Source organism: Gossypium arboreum, chromosome 3 (assembly GCF_025698485.1).
Source record: "Gossypium arboreum isolate Shixiya-1 chromosome 3, ASM2569848v2, whole genome shotgun sequence".
NCBI lineage: Eukaryota > Viridiplantae > Streptophyta > Magnoliopsida > Malvales > Malvaceae > Gossypium > Gossypium arboreum.
The window spans coordinates 31391871-31401970 of NC_069072.1; the positions used below are offsets into that span (position 1 = coordinate 31391871).

The window sequence follows — 10100 nt, forward strand, 5'->3', positions numbered from 1 at the left end:
TAAATTTCAAAATTTTTTGAATCTATGAGAGCACACTCAGCTCGATCCAAGTCCAAATTCAAAAAAAAATCTGAGCTCAAAATGGTTCGAGTTTGAAAGAACCCGAACTTGAAAAAGCCTGAGCCCAAACTAATTTGAACTTGAAAAAGTTAGATATTGAATTCAAATACAATAAAACAAAATTAGAATATTGTACTTTAAGTATGAGAACTTGAATTCAATCACAAGCAAGCCGATTTCCTCCCTCAGTTATAATATATATTATGGCTATATAAAGGAGAAACAATATTATATATTAAAATAAAATATATTTTAAATTCATATATTTACAAAGGCTTAGAATATTGGAAATGAATTTATTATTGAAACACAACCAATCAACAATATTTTGATGATTTACAAAGGGGAGAAAATTCAGGCTATGTCACACTAAGAATCCACACAGCTTTAAAAATCGAAGCATATAATAATTGGTTGGGTGTATTTTCCCAATAATAGAGATGAAGGGTTTTAGTCAATTAGTTACAAGGGGCTCACTGATTTCCAGGAGCTCATTAGAAAGGCCAGTGAAGACGACAGAATCAGTTTCAACAGGCTTGAACTTAATAAGTGCCGAGGGAACCAAATCTTCATCCTCCAGCGTCCTGCCTTTCTCCCCTGCTGCAGGAAATGATGGGATCACTCGTCGTTTAACAATTACCGGATCTAACAGCTCGAACTCCAAGCACGGTTCTTTCAGTGCTGAGCTCACAAACTGAACATCACAAACAGCACAAATCATTTCACCTTGGAATGGGATGAAGCCAGCATTTATGAAAAACCATCTTGCTCCCTCCCTACTGACGGGTCTTCACATTTAGTTTTGACTAAATTCATTGTAAGCTAATCTACTTTGTTATTATTCTCATGCTCCCATGTATAATATTTCTTTTTCCTTCTTAGCCTCATTCCTAACATAAACAATCTTTTTTGAGTTCTCTATCTTGGGATATAAAGAACTTAATTCTCTAAACAAGCTAATATATGTTTAATTCTCTAAACAAGCTAATATATGTTTAAGCTTAAGAGTAAAGAGGTTCTTTTTTCAAGATTCAAAACTATGCAAAGATCAGGAATTATCACATGCATAAAAGATTTTAAAAAAAAAATGTAAAAGCGCATATACACATGTATAAGATTCCAAGGAAAATCACAACCCCTGAAATAAGTGAGGGATAAGACCAAAAACCACAATCTCCAAAGCAATGGTAACCATGTTAAATTTTGCAGGAGGACATCAAGGTTAGCATTCAATGACAACACTGACTATTCATCATTTTAGGATCCGGGATATGTGCTAAAAACCTCGAAGCACTTTTGCTAAATGCAAACCAAAATAGACATCATATGGATAAGACATAGGGTACATGTGAAATTTTCCACTGTTGTAACCAAAGTGCAACTAACCTTCTCTGTTAAATACTAACAAAAGTATCCTGTTAGAGAGATGATGTCAGTGTGAAATTAAGACTTATGATCGTAACCATAGCTGACCTTCAATATACCCGTAGATAAAGATATCAAATATGAAACAAGGCTTCAAAAATTGTTTAAATATATAAAAGGAATGAATTTTTAACTATATTAGCGTAACAAATAGGGAATAACACAAACAGCTAGACAAAGTGGACTAACCTCGTAGAGAGCACTAGTTGGTTCCCAAGGAGCGAATTCACCTTGAAGCACCACTCCATCAGGAAACTGGATGCGAATAATTGTTCTTCTATACTTTCTCCTGGCTGCTTTCGCTTGCTTTTCCTTGTAAGACTTAGGGATTAAAAGCTGGGAGTCTGCAATCTTTTTCTTTCTCATCTCCGCTTCTCTCTTCAACTCTTCACTTGATAGGTTATAGAAAGAATCCGGTAGCTCAATTTTTGCTGCCACACTCTCAGGTACAGAGAAGAACACCCGGATCTACAACAACATTCATGTTCTGAGTTAGGATATATTCTACAAGACTTAATAAAATGTAAATGAATGAATTTTATGTATTAAGAAGAATGAGAGATAGGTGATAAAGAACATCTAATATCATGATTAATCACATATTTTACTCACGCAACAGTATAAAAATTGTGCATGATCACTAAATATCAATGTTCTAGCAGATAAAAGGAGAAAGAATGAGTAAAATAACACGCACAATTGCAAAAATGAAACGATCAAACAGAAAGCAAGTTGAACTTTTCCATAAACAAAAAGCATCTTTCACTCTTTTTAATAATATTTTAGAAATGTAGCAGGACAGGGATCTCATAAATATAGAACAGCAGTGTGATTTATGCAAAACATTTCTAGAAACTTTATCAAACAAGTTACCATCAGGATAGCTATTTTTATCATTTCAACAGAAGGCCTTCTGCAGAAGGGCCACACTGACCGATTATTTAACCATATTCATTTCAACAACCCAATATTACCAGTCTGTATGAACACAGTACAGTGATCCACTAGGTCCATTATAAATAAACTAAAATCTTGCATCTAATCATATATACACTTGCACCGTATAAACTAAAATCTTATATATTACACCCTAAAGCCATAGTATCATCCTAGATCAGCTTGTGTTGTTTTTACTCCTGGCAATGGACATGATAATAATCCACTAGGACAACAATTATTATTTTGATACACACATATAACCTTATATATAGCAGCAGTCAGTTGCACCACTTAAAGAGTCAGTTACAGATCATAAGTTTATCCTAGTTAAGATTTAAAACTAGATACCAAAATGAACAGGTGGATTTGATGAAATTGTAGAAACATCAGCAAACAGTTCATTTACCTTTCTGTCTATCTTCTTTGACTCAACAGTTTCCTCTTTCTCAGGTGGAGCTGCAGGGGAAATATTTTCACTCTTCTTAAATTTTTCCATGTTTCCTGGTTCCAACAACATTATTGCCTTACTGATCACACTAATCTGCTCCTCTTTAGGAACATCCATGACTGCCCACATTTCCCCTCCTTCCTCCTTCAATTCAAATCCAACAAATTCCAACAGCTCAACCCCTCCTGCTACCTCACCAATTGCCTCCCTTATCTTCGGATTACTCATTCGAAGCTTCCTAAACTTGACATTCCCAGGTTCCTTAACTATATTCCTCAACAACTTGAGAACTACCTCAATCGAGCCTTCTGCTGGTTTCCCTGAAAGGAATGAACTAACACGAACCTCTACTTCACCTCTTGACTCTTCCAAAGCGGTCTCATTGGATCCAGATTCATCATCAGTTCCTTTTCTATCCAATGAATTGGTATTGTTGACACAAGTTTCAACATGTATAGACACCTCCTCCTCAGACCGATAAGAAGCGCCACAAATCGGACACTCGAATACATTTATAGTGAAACCATTTTTGGATACCTTACTAGAAGTGATGAATGAGTCGTAGGGATCAAACCCACTTCCCGTTTTGTGATTTGGTTCAGGATTAGAGTTGGAACTGGGCTTGTTTTGATCAGAAACCGGTGGTTTAGAAGGCAAAACGGGCTTAGAATTGGATGAGGAGGAAGAAGGGGCAGGGTTGGGAGTAGGAGAGGGACGGGTAAGGATGGGGTTAACAGGTCCAGAAGAAGAAGAGGAACCCAAGACTCGACCTTGGCCCTTGAATTTACCAGAAGAAGAAGAAGAAGAAGAAGAGAACTGGGTGTTGACTTTCTTCATGAAGCCCTTCAATTTATCTTTCATCTCACTCATGATTGGTTTCTAGGTACTATTCTCACTCCAAACTGAATTAACGATAATAATAATATAAGATCAGGAATCAAGAATGAAGGTTGGCATAAAAAACATAGCAGAAAATAGAAAAAGGGGGGAGAGATATACAGAAGAAAGGAGAATGTTTACCTGGGAAGAAGAAAATTGGAATTAGAGAGATCTTAATGGCTAAGATAGATGGATGTTAATGGCGGTCGTAAAGGAATAATAGTCCGTCTCTTCTCACGCTATTCAACCGCGTATCAAGTCTCTACTTAATTTAATAAGAAGAGTTATGACTGAACCAGGGTAGAGGTGTTTATGTATTAGCTTGGCTGCCCTTTTAACTGCTTACGCTGCTCTACTCATCTCCCTACCACCTTCAAATTCAACAAACAAAATATGTTTTTGTCTTTAAGGGGGGGAAATATGCAAAACCAATTTTACAAACACATTCTTCTTTTCCTTTTCCTCCAGGAATACTTACTTTCATATCTAACCAACATCACCTACAGTCTTCTTCAGAAAAGTGACTTATAATCCGTTTAAATTGAAATTTAATTAAATCAATTTTTTTTTATATTTTTATTAAGGTAAATTACACTAACAACTACTCAACTTTGGGATAGTTGACAAAATAGTCATATTAATTTCATTTCAGTCACTCAGCTTTGGAAAAGTGACAAAATAGTTCTTTTTGCCCTTTTTAACGGCAAAGTGACATGGTACATGACGGTGTACTTGGTGTCAAAAAATCTTCCAGTTGGCCGGTTACCACCAATTTAACAGCCATATTAGTACCAATTTAGGGTTTAAGAAGAGAAAAAAAAGAAGAGAAGAAGAAGAAATGGAGATGCCTCCATTTTTCAAATTAATCCCATACTGCATCTCTGTTTGTGATTCCTCCAAACTTCATAAGTAATGATCTATGGCCAAAGCTTTAACCCAATTGCTTCATATTCTTCTGCAATTATTTAGGTATGGCTATTGCAACTTTAATCTAGAATGTTGTTGCTTTGGGGGTCACACTAACACAAGGGGAAGGCAATTTACCCAAGCTTCTTTTTAGTCTTGATCATGACATGTAATCTTCAAATCTTCAAATTTTGAATAAATGACCCACTTGTTGCAAGATTTTCTTTTTTTATTTTTTTTCAAATTTATTCAACTCGTTTACTGGTTCAATCGATAGGTTAATTTTTTATCAAAAATTTAGATTTGGACATATTGTTATCTCGATACAGATGTATCAAGCAACCATTTGTTGGCTAGCAGTGCAACATTATTTTATAATTACTGATATTTTATGTTGTGTAGATTCTTACATTGGTAAAAACTAATATATATATATATATATATATATATATATATATATATATATTCCTGGATCCATAAAATAAATTGATGTTAGGAATTTGATAACCGCAAATGTCTACAACAATATTTAAAATTAATTTTAATATTATTATTTAACTCATTTATATTGAAAAGAAATATTTTTAAAAATATTTATGTTATATATTACTTTTGAGTTAAAGCTAAAATTATTTTAAAGAGTTCAAGTCGGTTCCAACTCAGACTTGGTAAGAAGAATTTATTTACTATTGAAACTCCTAAGTCACTAGAGTATCGAGTATATTCCTCAAGAAAAAAATAAAATCAAACATTGTCGAAACCATTTTCAAATCGAGTTTTGAAAAATAGGAATCGATTTTAAAAAACGAAAACGGGAGTCGCCACCAATCTTTTTAGGTGTGATTGGATCACCTTTAAAACATTTTGTTTTAAAATAATTAGTTTTGGTCCACGAAATAAAAGAACGGGTTAGGGAGTCAGTTACGTACGAGGAAGGATTAGCACCCTTGTAACGCCCAAAAATTGGTACCTAATTAATGTCTTTAATGTCGGAAATTTAAAAAATTTTAAGATGTAATCCTCTTTAAAATACTTTGATTTTGAAAATTTGAGTTTACTCGTATCAAAACATTGACACTAAGTTAACCTTTTGGAAATACCTATCTCGAAACGACAAATCGCCACATTCAATAAGTTAGGACACAACGCTTTGAAATTCCAAGACAGTTGCTCGTATTTTGAAAATCTTAAAAACTTAGAAGGGTACTTGACTATTCAAACTCAACGAGAAAAGTTGCAACCCAATAAGTTAGGGCACTACTTTTCTCGAAGCTTTCAAATACTAAGCATTGCCTTTTTTATTTTTATAAAACTTTTAAATATTGTTTTAAATGACCTTTTAGAGTGACAATTCTATATTACGAAACATAGATATTCAAATAGCGTATATTACAAAGTATTATAACACTTTATATAAATGCAATCACTATATAGAGGGTAAAATAGAATAATAAAAATAATCATGCTAAGCAAATAGGAATATACCCAAAAGAAAGCATAATAAATGCACTAATTATATACAATATATCATAAATAAAACATTAAATAATATAAAAACATGGTAAATATTAATATGTAAAATATGTATGAGTAAAAATAGATGACATGCATAGCAAATGGATAAATAGAATCTACATAAAATATAAAATATACAATCCAATAATTTAATGTACACATGAATGGATTAATAAATGAAATGATGCATATAATACAATATATCAATGTACATATATAAAAATATGCATTTGAAAGTAAATTATAAAAGTCAAGATATTACATAACATATGAAATACATAACATAACAATAATACATTAATTCTAAAGTAAAAACAAATATTGTATAATAATAAAAAACATAAGTTTTAAAATATATGTATAATATAAACAATTGATAAATAGAATGAGCATATAAAAAATGTGATATTTAATAATAAATTTAAAATATAATGTATAATAAAAATATATTTATAAGAATAATAATTATATAAAATATATAAAATATATTGGTTTAGAAAAATAATGTATAAAATATCAAATATGTAAAAGAATTTATATTTATAATGAAATGATTATATAATATATATACATGCATAGAAAATATATATTTGAAAATAAACTATATAAAAGGTTAAATATTATGATATATAAAATACATAATCAAATGTATAAAAGATAGGAAAAAAATACATATTTGAAAAATGAAGAAATTAAAATAAAAAGGGTTGAAAAACTAAGATAGACAAAGAATAAAATAAGAACAAACCACAGTGAGTAAGAACGCAAGAGGGAGAGAAATTTGAGTGAATGCTCTCAAGAATTCTTATTGCTTCCCAAAACTCAAGTGCCCCTTTCACAATGAAGGGAGAGGCCTTTATTTATAGTTGAGCCTCCCCAAATCCAACGGTACAGATCAATTACATCAACGGTTAAGATTAAATGATATCTACAAATTAAATCTCCAAGATTACATCATATCTTCTAAGATTGCAATCATATCTAAGATTGTATCATATCTAATATTGCAATCATATCTAAGATTGTATCATATCTAAGATTGCATCATATCTAAGATTGCATATCATTGAAGATTATATTTCCATATGAGTCAAGCTTATAGATGGACCTTAAATCTTTTCAAGTAATGGGCCATTCCGATCGGGCCAAATTATATTTGTAATTCTAGACTGAACTTTGGACTTTGTTTTTTTTTGGGGGTTTATTATTTTTGTTTTTGGACTTATTTCTGGCCCGGAAAAATTGAGTGTCTACAACTGCCCCTCTTTGCTCATTGCTGTGTAACAGGAATAGAGCAAAGGCTATAAAAGGACCAATTTTGCCCGGGCTTGCAGAGTCTTGAATTCTTGATCCTTGATCTTCTTTAAATGGCCTCTTGACGGCTTCAATCTGCTTCACTGCAACTCAAGAAGGCGATATCTGCTATCTTTGATCTGCTCTCCGTTGAACACAGAGATGCCAAATCTGCTTCTTCGACTTGTTCCCTGACAATACAGAGATGCCAAATCATCTCAGATTTGCTTCAGCGTAAACACGTGAAAACCAAATCTGCTATGTCTTCAATTTGCTCCTTGTAAGCACAAGGATACCAAATCATCTTGGATCTATTTGAGAACATCTGAGAGTCAAATATGCTATGTCCTCGATTTGTTCCTTGTAAACACAAGAATGCCAAATCATCTTGGATCTGTTCCAGTCTAATCGTCTGAAGGTAAGTTCTGCCATGTATCTGCCTCCCATCGAAGTGGAGATGCCTGACTTCGATTTGTTCTCTGACAATACAGAGACGACAAATCATCTCAGATTTGCTTCATCGTAAACACGTGAAAGCCAAATCAGCTATGTCTCGATTTGTTTCTTGTAAGCACAAGGATGCCAAATCATCTTAAGTCTGTTTGAGAACATCTGAGAGTCAAATCTGCTATGTCCTCGATTTGTTTTTGGTAAACACAAGAATACCAAATCATCTTGAGTCTGTTTAAGAACATCTGAGAGTCAAATCTGCTATGTCCTCGATTTGTTCCTGGTAAGCACAAGAATGCCAAACCATCTTGAGTCTGTTTGAGAACATCTGAGAGTCTAATCTGCTATGTCCTCGATTTGTTCCTTGTAAGCACAAGAATGCCAAACCATCTTGAGTCTGTTTGAGAACATCTGAGAGTCTAATCTGCTATGTCCTCGATTTGTTCCTTGTAAGCACAAGAATGCCAAACCATCTTGAGTCTGTTTGAGAACATCTGAGAGTCTAATCTGTTATGTCCTCGATTTGTTCCTTGTAAGCACAAGAATGCCAAACCATCTTGAGTCTGTTTGAGAACATCTGAGAGTCTAATCTGCTATGTCCTCGATTTGTTCCTTGTAAGCACAAGGACGCTAAACCATCTTGAGTCTGTTTAAAAACATCTGAGAGTCTAATCTGCTATGTGTCTAAGAACATCTGAGAGTCAAATCTGCTATGTCCTCGATTTGTTCATTGTAAACACGAGGATGCCAAATCATCTTAGATCTGTTTCAATATAAACATCTAAAGGTTAGATCTGCTATCTTCGATCTGTTCCCTATAAATACAGGGATGCCAAATCTGCTATCTTCAACTCGTTCCCTATGAACACAGGGATGCCATGCTGAAATCTTCAATCTGCTTCGCTGTAAGCACAGAAATGTCAGATCTGCTATCTTCGATCTATTCCCTATAAACACAGGGATGCCAAATCTTGTTTCTTTGATCTACATTGTCCCATAAAAGACATAACCTGTAGAATGCGTATGAGTTCATGCCTAATAATTAGGATGCTATGATCGAAGTGAGTCAAATTCTCCTAATTAGACATGTTATAATGCAAAATGTTATGAATATGACCCCTATTTCGGACGTCATCACTCATTCATCTATCGAGCTTTCCACCTCATTCTTCTCGACATATCGATTATACTCTGCTCGTATGCTTCGAATCTTCTCCATCAATTTGGTCTACTGTATTATTCCCCGAATATTACGACCCACTGAAGATATTTATGAAATGATCATTTCTTAAGATTAATATTGCTTAAAACGTCCAACCACTTTTTTTACTAAAAAAAAAATCTGTTAAGTATCTCTAACCCATACATATGAGAATTCCTTAAACAATTGTATTGTTTCAGTTTCTTGTATTATCTAGAAATTTCTAGAGTAATATGCAAAACTTCATTTGTGAAGATATTTTAGTTCATATATCATTATTTCAATGCAACATGCTTTATAAATAATGGGAGACAAATAAATTGATCCTGAGGATAATTAGATTTGGATAAATTATTGGAAAGAATGCAAAAAGATTAACCTGAGAACATATCTTTGTGAAGAAAAAGAATCCAAAGATAGTAAATAGGACAGAAATCAGATGCCCCAGATATCACCGCTTGAGAGTCTATACACTAGCTCCATGAAGACTTTCTTGAGTTCAACATGTGTTTAAAAGACCCAAAGTAATTTGTCGATACCCCGATGCGCTTCACTCTTCATTGAATCAGATATAGCAAGATTACCGTGTGCTCTTCAAAATTTGAGCTGCCCTTTCGGGTTTTCAACTCAAAACCCCTTTGGTCTCAAGGCGCCCTTTGCGGGTTTTCACATTCGCCTCTCCATTTTTCTTTTTCTTTTTTTATTTTTCCTTTTTCTTTTCTTTCTTTTTCCTTTTTCTTTTTTTTCTTTTTCTTTTCTTTTTTTCCTTTTTTTTTTAAAATAGAAGTCCCAAAGTGCCATTTGCGAGTTTTCACCTTGGCTTCCCTTCTCCTTTAAACAAAGTACTCATTGACCGAGTCCGAATTCACTGGATCAAATAAATTCTTCTTATCTATTTCTTGTCAAAATCAGTGCACCTCTAGAGAAAGCCCTCTTCGCAACATATGGCCCTTCCCAATCCTTTTGCATGGGAAGGATTTCTTT

General features: G+C 33.4%; 1 protein-coding gene across 1 annotated transcript; it reads right to left on the reverse strand.

The window, feature by feature from the left end:
- Positions 1-342: 342 nt before the first annotated feature.
- LOC108457714 (plant UBX domain-containing protein 2-like) lies at positions 343-4257 on the reverse strand. The gene is made up of 4 exons (XM_017756799.2): positions 3893-4257; positions 2831-3774; positions 1675-1953; positions 343-754 (listed from the first exon to the last, which is right to left on the reverse strand). The coding sequence occupies exons 2-4, from the start codon at positions 3740-3742 to the stop codon at positions 515-517; spliced, it is 1431 nt and encodes a 476-aa protein (XP_017612288.1). The 5' UTR covers positions 3743-3774; positions 3893-4257; the 3' UTR covers positions 343-514.
- Between the last annotated feature and the right edge of the window lie 5843 nt (positions 4258-10100).

What these genes read in the sequence shown, in the direction of transcription:
- LOC108457714 (XM_017756799.2), bottom strand. Translation starts at nt 3,742, where the DNA reads ATGAGTGAGATGAAAGATAAATTGAAGGGCTTCATGAAGAAAGTCAAC. An exon ending in CAAAGAAGATAGACAGAAAG is followed by an intron (nt 1,954 to 2,830) that starts GTAAATGAACTG and finishes ATGTTGTTGTAG; the next exon opens with ATCCGGGTGTTCTTCTCTGT. An exon ending in CAACTAGTGCTCTCTACGAG is followed by an intron (nt 755 to 1,674) that starts GTTAGTCCACTT and finishes TGTGATGTTCAG; the next exon opens with TTTGTGAGCTCAGCACTGAA.